At 49.4% G+C, this 20,229-nt stretch overlaps 1 protein-coding gene across 3 annotated transcripts in view; it reads right to left on the reverse strand.

Annotated features, from left to right (window-relative positions):
• Nucleotides 1–3,049: 3,049 nt before the first annotated feature.
• LOC142470831 (phospholipid phosphatase 3-like) overlaps nt 3,050–20,229 on the reverse strand; it is a 44,348-nt gene continuing 27,168 nt past the window's right edge. The window contains exons 2-6 of one of the 3 annotated variants that reach the window (XM_075577603.1): nt 15,356–15,462; nt 14,489–14,748; nt 13,213–13,270; nt 11,843–12,019; nt 3,050–3,597 (exon numbers count right to left, since the gene is read on the reverse strand). In XM_075577603.1, coding sequence (XP_075433718.1) covers nt 3,502–3,597; nt 11,843–12,019; nt 13,213–13,270; nt 14,489–14,748; nt 15,356–15,462 — 698 coding nt within the window. In that variant the 3' untranslated portion in view covers nt 3,050–3,501. Of the gene's footprint in view, nt 3,598–11,842; nt 12,020–13,212; nt 13,271–14,488; nt 14,749–15,304; nt 15,463–20,229 lie in introns of all 3 variants that reach the window. The other 2 variants (XM_075577602.1, XM_075577604.1) reach the window with 2 other exon arrangements.

Here is a 20,229-nt window from a genome sequence, read left to right on the forward strand (position 1 = left end):
TGCGGGAGATCAGTTATTGCGAGAGATCCGTTAATGCGGGAGGTCAGTAAGGGGAGATCAGTTATTGCGGGAGATCAGTTATTGCGGGAGATCCGTTATTGCGGGAGATCCGTTATTGCGGGAGATCCGTTATTGCGGGAGATCCGTTATTGCGGGAGATCCGTTATTGCGGGAGGTCAGTAAGGGGAGATCCGTTATTGCGGGAGGTCAGTTATTGCGGGAGATCAGTTATTGCGAGAGATCCGTTATTGCGGGAGGTCAGTAAGGGGAGATCAGTTATTGCGGGAGATCAGTTATTGCGGGAGATCCGTTATTGCGGGAGATCCGTTATTGCGGGAGGTCAGTAAGGGGAGATCCGTTATTGCGGGAGGTCAGTTATTGCGGGAGATCCGTTATTGCGAGAGATCCGTTATTGCGGGAGGTCAGTAAGGGGAGATCCGTTATTGCGGGAGATCCGTTATTGCGGGAGGTCCGTTATTACGGGAGATCCGTTATTGCGGGAGATCCGTTATTGCAGGAGATCCGTTATTGCGGGAGATCCGTGGACCTCTTGAAGGAGCAGATTCTTATGTTACGTTTCCGAGGTTAACGCCAATCACAAAGCTAATTCCAGGCAAACACAATGGGTGTTAGTGATCGCATTGGGATGGGCGCTGCCTTGCGTTACATCTGTCTTACCTAAAGGTGGCGCTATCGCCCTCCCAGAAATATGGGCTGAGAGAGAGAGAGAGTAATATAGAGAGAGGGAGTAATGTGTGTGTGTGTGTGTGTGTGTGTGTGTGTAATAGAGAGAGACACACGAGAGGGAGAGAGCGAGTGTGTGTGTGTGTGTGTGTGTGTGTGTGTGTGTGTGTGTGTGTGTGGTGTGTGTGTGTGTGTGTGTTTATGTGTAATAGAGAAAGAGTGTGTGAGTGAGTGAGTGAGTGAGTGAGTGAGTGAGTGAGTGAGTGGTAAAGCAGCAAAATGTGAAATCTTTTTTTTTTTTTAAATAAATCAGTTCTGTATTATTAAACAATCACTATGTATTTTTTTATAATTATTATTGTTCAACTGACTGCCATTTTAATGAGTATTTAACACACTGAGCATCCTTTGATTTCTACAGCCGGTTGCAGCCCAGCTCCCCAGCGGTGCAAGACCTTTCCAACACTTTGCTGCCTGTTATCATTTGTTGCCAATATTTCCAGCCGTTTGAGCTGCAAACTGCAACAGTAGATAGTGTTACCTTAGTAAACCAAGGTTACATTGTAGCTGCTGTGTCACACTGACTGAAGCAGCCATTATGTTAGGCACACAATCAGGATTTATAACAGACGCACCAAACGATTGCCAGCTTAGGTAAGAATGTAGAATTAGACATCGTCACACGCTTTACATATACAAATAAGACAAAAAGGGGGGGGGGGGGGGGGAACGTTGTATTTGTTTTGACAAACCGGGACAAAATACCAAATTATCTATTTGAACCCGTACTTTGTCAACCATTTGAGGAACGAATCTGAAGCCTTTGTATAGTAGTATCAAGCACAACCCCACGCACGGCGGGGACAGTTACTCCCAAGCGTCGTCGCCGACTTTCAAGACGCCAGAAGCCGAGGCGGGAAGCCCGCGCACTTTATTGGCAGTGCTATATAATCGGGGGGGGGGGGGGGCGCTGTAGCCGGGACGGTCACTTACCTGGCGTCCGGTCGTAAGTCCCCGGGCCGCCGCCGATCACACGGGTGCAGAGCCGTTCTACGGAGCTGAGAGAACCCCCCCCTCCAACCGCACCCCCAAACCCCGTGGGCGCCGCTGGTCCCTGGGCCAGAGTTCCGAGCCGGCGCCCACGACGGCAGCTCGTTCAAATGCCGGGATGTCCCACAAGTGTCAAGACACGCACGTGCCGGTCCCGCGGGCCGGGCGAGGGGGAGAGCTCCCTTTTGCCCCCCCCCCCCCCCCCCACTGCCAGGACCTTTTAGTACGAAGATGTCTCGTTTGTGCCCGATTTTGAAATTGCCACATTTTCAAAACCGGTACAAACGAGACGTTTGACTTTTCCCCTTCCGGGACACCGGGACGAGCGCTCTAAAAACGGAACGGTCTCGGTCCCATCGGTATGTCTGAGAAAGAGAGAGCTGATAGGATATGGAAAGTATATTTAAATGGCTAGTGTATTACTAGTGTATCTCAGGGGAGCTGCTTTTTGTGCACGTGTTTCTCTTCATGTGTCGTTTGGGGGGGATATATAGCATTTGGGACTCTCCCTCCCCCCCCTCTCCCTCACACACACGCATGCGCACACAGCTGCACCTGTCTATCTCAGGCAGCAGAGACACAGCTGAGACATTCAAAAGAGTCCAAATGAGACAGCGAATGAGGGGACACACTCATAACCCACACACCCTTAGTAATACCCAGTGGCCCATCTCCAAAAGCTCTTATAACTAAACCATCCCCCTTCATGGCACCGTGTGTGCCCCATTCCTGAGACCTCATAACTGCCACCCCATCCTCACGCCCTGTTTATCCCCATTCCTGAGACCCCCATGACTCACACCCTGTATATCCCCCTTCCTGAGACCCCCATAACTCACACCTTGTATATCCCCCTTCCTGAGACCCCCATAACTCACACCCTGTATATCCCCCCTCCTGAGACCTCATAACTCACACCCTGTATATCCCCCTTCCTAAGACCCCATAACACACCCCATCCTCACACCCTGTATATCCCCCTTCCTGAGACCCCCCTAACACACACCCCATCCTCACACCCTGTATCCCCATTCCCGAGACCCCATAACACACCCCATCCTGACACCCTGTATCCCCATTCCTGAGAAGACCCCCCCCCCCCATCACTCACACCCCACCTCCTTTGTAACCCTACACACACACACACACTTTCACACCCTCTGAAGATGGACAGCGAGATCGTTCACTTGTTGGTAGATGTATACCTGTGTGTTGGGGAGGGGGGGGGATACACATTGATATTAGGGGGGCTTCATGGCAGCAGGAGGTACAAATCACCCCCCCACTCCCCCAGAAAGACGAGTGAAAAATAGCATTGATGGAAAAATTACTTTGTTTTATATACAGTCACATTTGTCCCTGTCACTATGGTCACCCTGTGACGCCCCTGTCACAGCGCTGAGACGGTGACAGTGCCAACGTGACAGAGAACTGCAGTATTAATGGAGTATTTCAGCTTCTGCCAGGAAGTTTAACGATTGCCAGCGCTGATTTACCTGTCCGAACGCTCGGCACTATCCCTCACTCAGTCACTTGTGCAGTGACAATGTGACACGCGGCACGCCCTGCCTCTGTCACCTCCCCCCCCCCACCCCCTTCTGTGATAACATGTGTCCATCATTGGCGCCCTGACAAGGTGGCACTCTCAGTGACAAGTATTGTCAGGTGACACGAGGACCACGTGTGTCTGCACACGCGTGTCTCTCCTCCTCTCTCTCCTGAGCAGGCTCTTCTCCGCTGTCCCGAGGTCTGTCTCTTGGTGTCTCTCTAACAGTTGGTGAAGGTTTCGGGGCTGACGGTTTGGGGATGGAGGGGGAGCGATTGCGAGCTCTTCTGCCGAAACATGTTGGAGATGTGAAAAGCCTGAGGGAGAAAGAGAGGGAAAATGTGACATATAGGAACCAATTACTACAGCTAACTACTTATTACTACTGCTAACTACATATTACTAGTGCTGACTACTTATTACTACAGCTAACTGCACATTACTATTGCTAACTGCACATTACTATTGCTAACTACATGTTACTACTGCTAACTACATGTTACTACTGCTAACTACATATTACTACTGCTAACTACATATTACTACTGCTAACTACTTATTACTACTGCTAACTGCATATAATTACTGCTAACTACATATTACTACTGCTAACTACTTATTACTACTGCTAACTGCATATTACTACGGCTAACTGCATAATACTGCTGCTGACTACACATTACTACTGCTAAATATATATTACTACTACTAACTACATATTACTACAGCTAACTACTTATTACTACTACTAACTACATATTACGACTGTTAACTATTAGTAATCACTGCTCAATACTTATTACCACTAATTACTTGTTATCACAGTTAGCCACTCATTACCACTACTATCTATTCATTACCATTACAAACTACTTACTTCCCTTTCTAACTACCCATTAGTACCTCTAACTACCCATCACTATTGCTAACTATCTATTACCACTGCTAACTACATATTATTACTGCAAACTACTCACTACTACTAACTACCCACCTCCACTTTTAACTATGCATTACTACTGCTAACTACACATTATCACCTCTAACTACCCATTACCACTGCCAACTATTAGTTACCACTGGTATATACTCATTACCACTGCTTATACTCTTTACCACTGCTTTGTATGAATTATTATTGATAACTACACACTACCACTGCTAACCAACCTACCTCTAACTTTTCATTACCACTGCTAACTACCAATAACTATTGCTACCTATCCCTTACTTCTTCTAACACAATATTACCACTGCTAATTACTACCTCCAGCTTCCCATTACCCGTGCTAACTACCCTATTACTACCTCTAACTTTCCAATTACAGTACATCTGCTAAATACCCATTATTCCTAACTACCAATACTAGTGCAACCCTAACTACCCAGTATCACTGATAACTAGTCATAACTACTTCTAACTGCCAATGACCACTTCTAACTAACCATTAATAACAGCTGGTGATTATCCCAGACTCCTAGAAACTGTCCATCTCTCTCTTCCCTCCTACCACCCCACCTCTCTTCTCTCCGTCCCCCGCCCACCCCTCACTTCTCCTTCCCCCCACTTCTCTTCTCTCCCGCCTCCCACCTCTCTTCTCTCCGTCCCCCGCCCACCCCTCACTTCTCCTTCCCCTCACTTCTCCTTCCCCCCACTTCTCTTCTCTCCCTCCTCCCACCTCTCTTCTCTCCGTCCCCCCATCCACATCCCATCTCTTCCTTCCCCCACATCCCACATTCCATCTCTCTCCGCCCCTCTCCTTCCCTTACTCCAACCTCAATCTTCTCTCCATCCCTCCCCCCAACCCCCCTCGCCTCTCGCCTCTCCCTCCCTCCTCACCACTCTCTCCTCCCTAGGGTTGCGAAGCGTCCAGTACTGAACTGGACTGTCCTGTATTTGGACACACTGTCCATTATAAAATGGGAGGTAATACTGGGTGTGTATGTGTATACCGGTATTACCTCTCTGGGCGTGTATGTGTATACCGGTATTACCTCTCTGGGCGTGTATGTGTATACCGGTATTACCTCTCTGGGTGTGTATGTGTATACCGGTATTACCTCTCTGGGCGTGTATGTGTATACCGGTATTACCTCTCTGGGCGTGTATGTGTATACCGGTATTACCTCTCTGGGCGTGTATGTGTATACCGGTATTACCTCTCTGGGCGTGTATGTGTATACCGGTATTACCTCTCTGGGCGTGTATGTGTATACCGGTATTACCTCTCTGGGCGTGTATGTGTATACCGGTATTACCTCTCTGGGCGTGTATGTGTATACCGGTATTACCTCTCTGGGCGTGTATGTGTATACCGGTATTACCTCTCTGGGCGTGTGTGTGTATACCGGTATTACCTCTCTGGGCGTGTATGTCTATACCGGTATTACCTCTCTGGGCGTGTATGTGTATACCGGTATTACCTCTCTGGGCGTGTATGTATATACCGGTATTACTTCTCTGGGCGTGTATGTGTATACCGGTATTACCTCTCTGGGCGTGTATGTGTATACCGGTATTACCTCTCTGGGCGTGTATGTGTATACCGGTATTACCTCTCTGGGCGTGTATGTGTATACCGGTATTACCTCTCTGGGAGTATTTGTATATCGGTTTTACCTCTCTGGGCGTGTATGTGTATACCGGTATTACCTCTCTGGGCGTGTATGTGTATACCGGTATTACCTCTCTGGGAGTATTTGTATATCGGTATTACCTCTCTGGACGTTTATGTGTATACCGGTATTACCTCTCTGGGCGTGTATGTGTATACCGGTATTACCTCTCTGGGCGTGTATGTGTATACAGGTATTACCTCTCTGGGCGTGTATGTGTATACCGGTATTACCTCTCTGGACGTGTATGTGTATACCGGTATTACCTCTCTGGGCGTGTATGTGTATACCGGTATTACCTCTCTGGGAGTGTACGTGTATACCGGTATTACCTCTCTGGGCGTGTATGTGTATATTGGTATTACCTCTCTGGGCGTGTATGTGTATACCGGTATTACCTCTCTGGGCGTGTATGTGTATACCGGTATTACCTCTCTGGGCGTGTATGTGTATATCGGTATTACCTCTCTGGCGTGTATGTGTATACCGGTATTACCTCTCTGGGCGTGTATGTGTATACCGGTATAACCTCTCTGGGCGTGTATGTGTATACCGGTATTACCTCTCTGGGCGTGTATGTGTATACCGGTATTACCTCTCTGGGCGTGTATGTGTATATCGGTATTACCTCTCTGGGCGTGTATGTGTATACCGGTATTACCTCTCTGGGCGTGTATGTGTATACCGGTATTACCTCTCTGGGAGTGTATGTGTATACCGGTATTACCTCTCTGGGCGTGTATGTGTATACCGGTATTACCTCTCTGGGAGTGTATGTGTATACCGTATTACCTCTCTGGGCGTGTATGTGTATACCGGTATTACCTCTCTGGGTGTGTATGTGTATACCGGTATTACCTCTCTGGGCGTGTATGTGTATACCGGTATTACCTCTCTGGGTGTGTATGTGTATATCGGTATTACCTCTCTGGGCGTGTACGTGTATACCGGTATTACCTCTCTGGGCGTGTATGTGTATACCGGTATTACCTCTCTGGGCGTGTATGTGTATACCGGTATTACCTCTCTGGGCGTGTATGTGTATACCGGTATTACCTCTCTGGGCGTGTATGTGTATACCGGTATTACCTCTCTGGGCGTGTATGTGTATACCGGTATTACCTCTCTGGGCGTGTATGTGTATACCGGTATTACCTCTCTGGGCGTATATGTGTATACCGGTATTACCTCTCTGGGCGTGTATGTGTATACCGGTATTACCTCTCTGGACGTGTATGTATATACCGGTATTACCTCTCTTGACGTGTATGTGTATACCGGTATTACCTCTCTGGGCGTGTATGTGTATATCGGTATTACCTCTCTGGGCGTGTGTATGTATATCGGTATTACCTCTCTGGGCGTGTGTGTGTATACCGGTATTACCTCTCTGGGCGTGTATGTGTACACTGGTATTACCTCTCTGGGCGTGTATGTGTATACCGGTATTACCTCTCTGGGCGTGTATGTGTATACCGGTATTACCTCTCTGGGCGTGTATGTGTATACCGGTATTACCTCTCTGGGCGTGTATGTGTATACCGGTATTACTTCTCTGTGCGTGTATGTGTATACCGGTATTACCTCTCTGGGCGTGTGTGTGTATACCGGTATTACCTCTCTGGGCGTGTATGTGTATACCGGTATTACCTCTCTTGACGTGTATGTGTATACCGGTATTACCTCTCTGGGCGTGTATGTGTATATCGGTATTACCTCTCTGGGCGTGTGTATGTATATCGGTATTACCTCTCTGGGCGTGTGTGTGTATACCGGTATTACCTCTCTGGGCGTGTATGTGTACACTGGTATTACCTCTCTGGGTGTGTATGTGTATACCGGTATTACCTCTCTGGGCGTGTATGTGTATACCGGTATTACCTCTCTGGGCGTGTATGTGTATACCGGTATTACCTCTCTGGGCGTGTATGTGTATACCGGTATTACTTCTCTGTGCGTGTATGTGTATACCGGTATTACCTCTCTGGGCGTGTGTGTGTATACCGGTATTACCTCTCTGGGCGTGTATGTGTATACCGGTATTAGCTCTCTGGGCGTGTATGTGTATACCGGTATTACCTCTCTGGGCGTGTATGTGTATACCGGTATTACCTCTCTGGGCGTGTATGTGTATATCGGTATTACCTCTCTGGGCGTGTATGTGTATACCGGTATTACCTCTCTGGGCGTGTATGTGTATACCGGTATTACCTCTCTGGGCGTGTAAGTGTATACCGGTATTACCTCTCTGGGCGTGTATGTGTATACCGGTATTACCTCTCTGGGCGTGTATGTGTATACCGGTATTACCTCTCTGGGCGTGTATGTGTATACAGGTATTACCTCTCTGGGCATGTATGTGTATACCGGTATTACCTCTCTGGGCGTGTATGTGTATACCGGTATCACCTCTCTGGGCGTGTATGTGTATACCGGTATTACCTCTCTGGGCGTGTATGTGTATACCGGTATTACCTCTCTGGGCGTGTATGTGTATACCGGTATCACCTCTCTGGGCGTGTATGTGTATACCGGTATTACCTCTCTGGGCGTGTATGTGTATACCGGTATTACCTCTCTGGGCGTGTATGTGTATACCGGTATCACCTCTCTGGGCGTGTATGTGTATACCGGTATTACCTCTCTGGGCGTGTATGTGTATACCGGTATTACCTCTCTGGGCGTGTATGTGTATACAGGTATTACCTCTCTGGGCGTGTATGTGTATACCTGTATTACCTCTCTGGGCGTGTATGAGTATACCGGTATTACCTCTCTGGGCGTGTATGTGTATACCGGTATTACCTCTCTGGGCGTGTATGTGTATACCGGTATTACCTCTCTGGGCGTGTATGTGTATACCGGTATTACCTCTCTGGACGTGTATGTATATACCGGTATTACCTCTCTGGACATAATGTCCTGACCGACTTGAGGGGGCTTCCGTAAGAGAAGGGAGACCTCAGGGCTTCTGCTAGGGGGCTGGGCAGCTTCCTCCGTCCTGATTTGCTGTTGCTGGGTAATGCAGCCAATCAGGAGGAGGTGTCAGGAGCCTGGGGGTGGGGCCAAGGAGAAGAGGAAACTGCATGGAGCGGAGAGGTTTGTGTGTGTGTGTCTCGAGCCCCTCACGCCTTTCACAATTGTGTCCAGGCGACCCTACTCCCTCACCCCACCCCCCCATGCCTCTCCTCTCCCACCCCCTTCCCCTCTCATGTCTCTCTTCTTCCCCTCCCTCCACCCCATATCACGGCAGATTGCGGAGTCCCGGAGCGGTCACAGTGAGTGTGAGCATTACTGTGTATCCTGTGTGTATATAACAGGATACACAGCCGCTTCCTGCACACAGGGGGGGGGGGGGGGCGGTGAGTGAGTGGGGGGGGGGGTGGAGAGGGGGGTGGAGAGGGGGGTGGAGAGGGGGGTGGGGGTGGGGGTTCATCCGGCTTCATTTATTGAAGATTTCCTTTCTCACACAATCCCACAAACACAAGAGTGGGTCAAATACTTTCTGTCTGTCTGTCCTTCTATCTAATCTGTCTGTGTATCTATGTGTGTATCTATGTGTGTATCTATGTGTGTATCTATGTGTGTATCTATGTGTGTATCTATGTGTGTATCTATGTGTGTATCTATGTGTGTATCTATGTGTGTATCTATGTGTGTATTTATCTATCTGTCTGTCTGTGTCTGTCTATGTGTCTGTCTGTCTGTGTGTCTGTCTGTCTGTCTGTGTCTGTCTGTGTCTGTCTGTGTCTGTCTGTCTGTCTCTGTCTGTGTCTGTCTGTGTCTGTCTGTGCCTGTCTGTGTCTGTCTGTCTGTCTGTGTGTGTGTCTGTCTGTGTGTTTGTCTGTCTGTCTGTCTGTCTCTCTGTGTGTCTGTGTGTCTGTCTGTCTGTCTGTGTCTGTCTGTCTGTGTGTCTGTCTGTGTGTCTGTCTGTGTGTCTGTCTGTGTGTCTGTCTGTCTGTGTGTCTGTCTGTCTTGTCTGTCTGTCTGTCTCTCTCTCTGTGTGTCTGTGTGTCTGTCTGTCTGTGTGTCTGTCTGTGTGTCTGTCTGTGTGTCTGTCTGTGTGTCTGTCTGTGTGTCTGTCTGTGTGTCTGTCTGTCTTGTCTGTCTGTCTTGTCTGTCTGTCTTGTCTGTCTGTCTGTCTGTCTGTCTGTGTGTCTGTGTGTCTGTGTGTCTGTGTGTCTGTGTGTCTGTCTGTCTGTCTGTCTGTCTGTCTGTCTGTCTGTCTGTGTGTCTAGCTATCTGTCTGTGTGTCTAGCTATCTGTCTGTGTGTCTAGCTATCTGTCTGTGTGTCTAGCTATCTGTCTGTGTGTCTAGATGTCTGTCTGTGTGTCTAGCTGTCTGTCTGTGTGTCTAGCTGTCTGTCTGTGTGTCTAGCTATCTGTCTGTGTGTTTAGCTGTCTGTCTGTGTGTCTAGCTGTCTGTCTGTGTGTCTAGCTGTCTGTCTGTGTGTCTAGCTGTCTGTCTGTGTGTCTAGCTGTCTGTCTGTGTGTCTAGCTATCTGTCTGTGTGTCTAGCTATCTGTCTGTCTGTCTAGCTATCTGTCTGTCTAGCTAGCTATCTGTCTGTGTGTCTAGCTATCTGTCTGTCTGTCTGTCTGTCTAGCTATCTGTCTGTCTAGCTAGCTATCTGTCTGTTTGTCTAGCTATCTGTCTGTCTGTCTGTCTAGCTATCTGTCTGTCTGTCTAGCTATCTGTCTGTCTGTCTGTCTAGCTATCTGTCTGTCTGTCTAGCTATCTGTGTATCAATCAATCTATCTTTATAAATTCTATCCTGCTATTATTGGAGATACTTGAGTAAAAAGCAAATTATTTTAATATAAATAGAGGCCCCCTCTGGGGTGGGAGCCTGACATTAGTGCAGCGTCTCTGGGGTGGGAGCCTGACATTAGTGCAGCCGCCTCTGGGGTGGGAGCCTGACATTAGTGCAGCCGCCTCTGGGGTGGGAGCCTGACATTAGTGCAGCCGCCTCTGGGGTGGGAGCCTGACATTAGTGCAGCCGCCTCTGGGGTGGGAGCCTGACATTAGTGCGGCCGTCTCTGGGGTGGGAGCCTGACATTAGTGCGGCCGCCTCTGGGGTGGGAGCCTGACATTAGTGCGGCCATCTCTGGGGTGGGATCCTGACATTAGTGCGGCCGCCTCTGGGGTGGGAGCCTGACATTAGTGCGGCCGCGTCTGGAGTGGTAGCCTGACATTAGTGCGGCCGTCTCTGGGGTGGGATCCTGACATTAGTGCAGCCGCCTCCGGGGTGGGATCCTGACATTAGTGCGGCTGCATCTGGGGTGGGATCCTGACATTAGTGCGGCCGCCTCTGGGGTGGGATCCTGACATTAGTGTAGCCGCCTCTGGGGTGGGATCCTGACATTAGTGCGGCCGCCTCTGGGGTGGGATCCTGACATTAGTGCAGCGTCTCTGGGGTGGGAGCCTGACATTAGTGCAGCCACCTCTGGGGTGGGAGCCTGACATTAGTGCGGCCGTCTCTGGGTAGGGATCCTGACATTAGTGCAGCCGCCTCTGGGGTGGGATCCTGACATTAGTGCAGCCGCCTCTGGGGTGGGAGCCTGACATTAGTGCAGCGTCTCTGGGGTGGGATCCTGACATTAGTGCAACCGCCTCTGGGGTGGGATCCTGACATTAGTGCAGCCGCCTCTGGGGTGGGAGCCTGACATTAGTGCAACGTCTCTGGGGTGGGAGCCTGACATTAGTGCAGCCGTCTCTGGGGTGGGAGCCTGACATTAGTGCAGCCGCCTCTGGGGTGGGAGCCTGACATTAGTGCAGCCGTCTCTGGGGTGGGAGCTTGACATTAGTGCAGCGTCTCTGGGGTGGGATCCTGACATTAGTGCAGCCGCCTCTGGGGTGGGAGCCTGACATTAGTTCGGCCGCCTCTGGGGTGGGAGACTGATATTAGTGCGGCCGCCTCTGGGGTGGGATCAGCCAATCACTCACCACCCAGTATGCGACCAGCGCACCCTGCAAGAAGCCCACGACCACGTCTGATGGGTGGTGCCTGTGGTCGGAGATGCGGCTGAGTCCGGTGTAAAGAGCCACGATGATCAGAACAAACTGAAGGAGAGGACGCAGGAGGCGAGCGCCACGCCACGTGAGCCACGACTGCAGATAAAACTGAGGAGGAAGGGGGAACCATGGTGTTACCGACAATATATACACATAGGAGGTCCCGCCATGCAAGCCACGAAAGCCACACCTGCATATATACAGTACTAGCTGATATACCCGGCGTTGCCCGGGCATGGAAGGGCAGGGGGCATGGAGTGGAAGGGCGGGGGGGGAGGGGCGTTGAAGGGCGGGGGGGGCCAAGGAGCGAAGAAGGGTGGGGAGGGCAAAGGGCAGGGAGGGGCAGGGGGGGCAAAGGGCAGGGAGGGGCGGGGGGGGCAAAGGGCAGGGGGGGCAAAGGAGGGGAGGTGGGGGGGGGGGGGGGAGAGGAATAGGGGGGACCGCACAGTGCGTGCTCTGTGTGTGTGGGGGGGAGGGGGGGAGCGGCCTGTGTGAGGGGAGAGCCACAGAGAGCGTGCTCTGTGTGTGTGGGGGGGGGAGAGGGGGAGTGGCCTGTGTCAGGGGAGAGCCGCAGAGAGCGTGCTCTGTGTGTGTGGGGGGGACGAAGACGTGGGAGGGGGGGTTAGGGGTGGGAGGTGGGGGGGGAGGGGTGGGAGGTGGGTTGGAGCGGCCTGTGTGAGGGGAGAGCCGCACAGTGCGTGCTCTGTGTGTGTGGGTGGGGGGGGGGATAAGCGGGCGGGGGGTAAACGGAGGGGGTGAGTGGGGGGAGGGTGTGTGTGTGTGTGTGTGACCTTTGGCCCGTCACTCCGCCTCAGGCCAATGAGAGGTGTGCGGGGGTGGGCGGGCCAAGGAAGCAATCTCATTGGCCTGGCCCAAGGTCCAATGGGATTGCCGCTAGGGACACAGGGAGACACATACAGACACGGACACATAGGACACTTTCACAAATATATAGTAAGATATATATACACACACACACACAGTATATGCACTATGCACACACACACACTGGATATATACACACACAGTATATGCAGTATGCGCACACACTGAATATATATACACACACTGTATATACAGTATGGACACACAGTATATATACACACAGTCTATACAGTATGCACACATAGTATATATGTATACACACACACAGTATATACAGTATGCATACACACAGTATATATGCATGCACACAGTATATACAGTATGCATACACACAGTATATATGCATGCACACAGTATATATAGTACACACACAGGATACACAGTATGCACACACACAGTATGTACTGTATACTCACAGAGAGGTACATCATGGAGTACATAGCAAACGAGGCATGTCCGGAATAGAAAGATTTCCTAAGACACAAAAAAGATCCGCCTGTTAATACGTGTGTGTGTCTGTATATATATATCTATGTGAAGGTGTATATGTGTGTGTACAGTATATGTTTGTATATACGTGTATATGTATGTGTGTAGATATGTGCGTTTATATATGTGTGTGTGTGTGTGTGTAGATGTTGTGATGGAATCACTGTCTGCGCCGGTTGGAAAGAGCTTGCAGTGTGTATGTTCCAGCATGCAAGCAGTTAACCTCCCCTGGAGAAGCTAGTTGCAGGTGCTGCAAATTAGCAAACAGCACTCCTGAATGAACAGGAGGTTTAAAAGGCAGGAAGTTGCAGGTGAAAGAGAGATTGGCTTCCCCAACCAGGGGTAGAGAAACCTCTCCTCAGCCAGGAGGATACTGGTTGGTCTTGCCTCTAGGCCTGCAGGAAGCATGGCTGGTGGGACCAGCTGGGACTCACACCCAGGCACAGGATTGCCACGAGGGCCACAAGCTGCTGGACAAAGCAGATGTACCAGGAATTGGCATTCCCATCATGCTGAGGGAACTACATGGGGACCCTGGGAGGGATTCCCCAGCAACCTATCCGATAAGGACTTTGATATTGTCATGTATATTATGTCTGTAAACACGAGGGTGTTTGGGGCATGGCAACTGGCTTAGCTGGCCAGTCAGGTGGATAGGACCTGATGTGTAGTCAATCTCCCAAAGGGGAGTAGGGTTTTATTTTATGATTTGGTTTTATGTTTACTTGTTGTAAGAATAAACTGCTGCAGTAACAGCTTAAACCACTGTCTAAGAGTCTTACTGACCCTGCTGCGAGGCCGTCCTGCCACAGTGTGTATGTATGTGTTTGTGTACATATGTTTGTGTGTGTGTGTGTGTACATATATGTGTGTATGTGTACGTGTGTGTGTGTGTGCGTGTGTATATATATATATATGTATGTGTGTGTACATATATATGTGTGTGTGTGTGTATATATGTGCAACTGTTTACAGTATATGTATATGTGTGTGTATACAGTAAATGTATATGTGTGTGTACATATATGTGTGTATGTGTACATATGTGGGTGTATATGTATGTGTGTGTACATGTGCAACTGTTTACAGTATATGTATGTATATGTGTGTGTGTACAGTATATGTATATGTACTGTGGGAGTAAATATGTACAGTATGTATGTATATGTATTTATGCATGTGTGTACATGGGTGTGTATATACCTGGCCTCTGTCACAGCTCCTGAGTCTCCCGTACACCTGTAGCTCTGTATATACCCCATTGTGCAGTTGAGAGCCTCCGGGCGGCACACAGACAGGAAGTTCGGCCTCAGACGTCCAGCGCTCAGTTTAGCCGTGTTGGTCAGAGACTGGCTGAGGGCCGAGCCAAACAGGAAGGGCAGGAGCTGGCTGTATACGGCTGCGATGTACCCCACACTGGGGCCACACTTCCTGGGGACACGGTGACACTCCCCCAGGAAGATCTAAGGGGACAGGAGCACAGCTATCTGTCAGTACTGTACACACACAGCTATCTGTCAGTGCTATCTGCCAGTACTGTACACTCACAGCTATCTGTCAGTACTGTACACACACAGCTATCTGTCAGTACTGTACACACACAGCTATCTGTCAGTACTGTACACACACAGCTATCTGTCAGTGCTATCTGTCAGTACTGTAAACACACAGCTATCTGTCAGTGCTATCTGTCGGTATTACACACACAGCTATGTCAGTATTATAGACACACAGCTATCTGTCAGTGTGACACACGGCTATCTGTACACAATGGGGTAGTTGTTATAGCCCCGTGGGGGTAGTTATTGCTCCCAAGGGTAGCTGTTACTTCCCCGGGGATAAATGTTATTGCCCAGGGGGTAAATGTTATTGCCCCAGGGGGTAAATGTTAGTGCCCCAGGGGGTAGTTGTTATTGCCCCAGGGAGTAGTTATTGCACTCAAGGGTATCTGTTATTGCCCCGGGGGTAATTGTTATTGCCCCAGGGGGTAGTTGTTATTGCCCCGGGGGGGGCACTTACAGTGAGACCGGTGATAAGGATTCCCACGCTGATCAGCACCGTGTCACTCACGGTTTCCTGGCGATTCTCCGGGAACTGGATGGTGACATCATCGCAGAAGAACCCGTGGTGAATGGGAGCGACCAATCCCAGCTCACAGATCAGGAAGGGGGTGGAGACTGCGGGAGACAGGTGGTATATACTGTATAATGTGTGCAGAGTACGTGAGACACACAAACACACACACTCACACAGTACATCACCTGTCAGACACACACACACACACAAGTACATCACCTGTCAGACACACACACACACACACACACTGTACGTCACCTGTCAGACACACACACTGTACGTCACCTGTCACACACACACTGTACGTCACCTGTCAGACACACACACTGTACGTCACCTGTCACACACACACTGTACGTCACCTGTCACACACACACACTGTACGTCACCTGTCACACACACACACACACACACACACACACACACACACACACACACACACACACACACACACACACACACACACACACACACACACACACACACACACACACACACTGTAAGTCACCTGTCAGACACACACACACACACACTGTACGTCACCTGTCAGACACACACACTGTACGTCACCTGTCACACACACACTGTACGTCACCTGTCACACACACACACACACACACACACACACACACACACACACACACACACACACACACACACACACACACACACACACACACACACACACACACACACTGTAAGTCACCTGTCAGACACACACACACACACACACACTGTACGTCACCTGTCAGACACACACACTGTACGTCACCTGTCACACACACACTGTACGTCACCTGTCAGACACACACACTGTACGTCACCTGTCACACACACACTGTACGTCACCTGTCACACACACACTGTACGTCACCTGTCACACACACACACACACACACACACACACACACACACACACACACACACACACACACACACACACACACACACACACACACACACACACACACACACACACACACACACTGTACATCACCTGTCAGACACACACACACTGTACGTCAGCCCCGGGGTCCCCCTGCTTCCCGAGTTACAGGCCCCGGTATGGGGTGCCGATATCTCCTATGCGTTTAAATGTCCCGGTCACGTGACGCGGGAGATTTAAACATTGCAGGGGGATACCGGCACCTCATAACGGGGCCAGTAACTCAGGAAGCAGGGGGTCCCCAGGGCTGAAATTAATGCGGTTTAGCTCCGGAGACCCCCTGCTCCCGCACACTATTATTAAAATGTAAATAAAAACAGCGTCATTACCTTAGTGGCTAGCTGCTAAAGCAATGAAGGGGTTAAACCTGAGTAGCCGGTTTGTTGGGGGTGCAGGGGGGTGGATGAAGGGGGTAGTTGCCCCAAGGTGGGTGGTTAGGCCTGCCGGGAAGATTGCGGGAGGAGTTAACCCCTTCCCTACCATAGCGGTGGTAGAAACACCCACCATGGGCCAAATACCACCTGCACCCACTCCCGCTACCCCCAATAAATCAGGCACTCGTATTTAACCCGTTCATTGCCATAGCGGTTAGCCGCTAAGGTAATGAAACTGCCCGTTAAGGTATTTTTATTGCATTGGACGGAAGAAGTGATCTCCGCAAATTTTGCGAGGCGCTCGCTGATCTCATCGGGATGGAATAGGGGGATTTTCCCCCAAAGACGCGAGTCGGAGCTGTTTTTGAGCTCCCGTTGGGTGTGTTTGAGCGGGAGCGAGACCGCCCAGGGAGACGCACGACCCGAACGAGTTTGGCAGGTCATCGGAACTTTCTGAACAGCAAACGGGCCAAATCGTACGGGACCTGCTCAAAATCCCCGACGAGTTCGTTATCGAAGTTTATAGAACAGGCTCGTTAGCGTCTCCGATTAGATTACAGCAGTTTAACACGTTTACGCGCTACGAAGGAAAAACTCCTATTTCCCGTGTAAGGAGCACGCACCTCCCGCAGCGTATCTGCGACTTGCTGACATCACACAGTGACATCAGTGGATTGTCTACATTGTGTTTCTTATACGGCGATAACAGGGTTACCACCTCCTGCTGAATGATAACCCGGAGACTTTTATTTAAATTAATTTGTAACCCTACAGTATGAACGGTATACATGCGGGAGGCTCTCCCCTGTAATCTGAGACACAGACCCTATAACAATCCTACAGAAGGAATGGGGTACATGAGGGAGACTCTGCCCTATAATCTGAGACACAGACCCTATAACAATCCTACAGTATGAATGGGATACATGAGGGAGGCTCTGCCCTATAATCTGAGACACAGACCCTATAACAACCCTACAGTATGAATGGGATACATGAGGGAGACTCTGCCCTATAATCTGAGACACAGACCCTATAACAATCCTACAGTATGAACGGTATACATGAGGGAGGCTCTGCCCTATAATCTGAGACACAGACCCTATAACAATCCTACAGTATGAACGGGATACATGAGGGAGACTCTGCCCTATAATCTGAGACACAAACCCTATAACAATCCTACAGTATGAATGGGATACATGAGGGAGACTCTGCCCTATAATCTGAAACACAGACCCTATAATAATCCTACAGTATGAACGGGATACATGAGGGGGGCTCTGCCCTATAATCTGAGACACAGACCCTATAACAATCCTACAGAATGAACGGGATACATGAGGGAGACTCTGCCCTATAATCTGAGACAAAGACCCTATAATAATCCTACAGTATGAATGGGATACATGAGGGAGACTCTGCCCTATAATCTGAGACACAGACCCTATAACAATCCTACAGTATGAACGGGATACAGGGAGGCTCAGCCCTATAATCTGAGACACAGACCCTATAACAACCCTACAGTATGAATGGGATACATGAGGGAGACTCTGCCCTATAATCTGAGACACAGACCCTATAACAATCCTACAGTATGAATGTGATACATGAGGGAGACACTGCCCTATAATCTGAGACACAGACCCTATATAAATCCTATTGTATAAGTGGAATATACAGTGACACCGCACAGTGACGTATAATGACTGCCAATTGTCACAGCATAGTGACTGAAACAGTGACACTTACACAGAATAGTGACTGACACAGTGACACTTACACAGCATAGTGACTGACACAGTGACCCTTACACAGCAGAGTGACTGATACAGTGACACTTACACAGCATAGTGACTGACACAGTGACACTTACACAGCATAGTGACTGACACAGTGACACTTACACAGCATAGTGACTGACACAGTGACCCTTACACAGCAGAGTGACTGATACAGTGACACTTACACAGCATAGTGACTGACACAGTGACACTTACACAGCATAGTGACTGATACAGTGACACTTACACAGCATAGTGACTGACACAGTGACACTTACACAGCATAGTGACTGACACAGTGACACTTACACAGCATAGTGACTGACACAGTGACACTTACACAGCGTAGTGACTGACACAGTGACACTTACACAGCATAGTTACTGACACAGTGACACTTACACAGCATAGTGACCGGCACAGTGATACTTTCACAGCATAGTGACTGACACAGTGATACTTACACAGCATAGTGACTGACACAGTGACACTTACACAGCACAGTGACTGACACAGTGACACTTACACAGCATAGTGACTGACACAGTGACACTTACACAGCATAGTGACTGACACAGTGACACTTACACAGCACAGTGACTGACACAGTGACACTTACACAGCATAGTGACTGACACAGTGACACTTACACAGCACAGTGACTGACACAGTGACACTTACACAGCATAGTGACTGATACAGTGACACTTACACAGCATAGTGACTGACACAGTGACACTTACACAGCACAGTGACTGACACAGTGACACTTACACAGCGTAGTGACTGACACAGTGATACTTACACAGCATAGTGACTGACACAGTGATATTTACACAGCATAGTGACTGACACAGTGATACTTACACAGCATAGTGACTGACACAGTGACACTTACACAGCATAGTGACTGACACAGTGACACTTACACAGCACAGTGACCGACACAGTGATACTTACACAGCATAGTGACTGACACAGTGATATTTACACAGCATAGTGACTGACACAGTGACACTTACACAGCATAGTGACTGACACAGTGACACTTACACAGCACAGTGACTGACACAGTGACACTTACACAGCATAGTGACCGACACAGTGACACTTATACAGCACAGTGACTGACACAGTGACACTTACACAGCGTAGTGACCGACACAGTGATACTTACACAGCATAGTGACTGACACAGTGACACTTACACAGCACAGTGACTGACACAGTGACACTTACACAGCATAGTGACCGACACAGTGACACTTATACAGCACAGTGACTGACACAGTGACACTTACACAGCGTAGTGACTGACACAGTGACACTTACACAGCATAGTGACTGACACAGTGACACTTACACAGCGTAGTGACCGACACAGTGATACTTACACAGCATAGTGACTGACACAGTGACACTTACACAGCACAGTGACTGACACAGTGACACTTACACAGCATAGTCACTGACACAGTGACACTTACACAGCATAGTGACTGACACAGTGACACTTACACAGCATAGTGACTGACACAGTGACCCTTACACAGCATAGTGACTGACACAGTGACACTTACACAGCATAGTGACTGACACAGTGACCCTTATACAGCGTAGTCACTGACACAGTGACACTTACACAGCATAGTGACTGACACAGTGACACTTACACAGCATAGTGACTGACACAGTGACACTTACACAGCATAGTGACTGACACAGTGACCCTTATACAGCGTAGTCACTGACACAGTGACA

Source organism: Ascaphus truei, chromosome 20 (genome assembly GCF_040206685.1).
Source record: "Ascaphus truei isolate aAscTru1 chromosome 20, aAscTru1.hap1, whole genome shotgun sequence".
Classification (NCBI taxonomy): domain Eukaryota; kingdom Metazoa; phylum Chordata; class Amphibia; order Anura; family Ascaphidae; genus Ascaphus; species Ascaphus truei.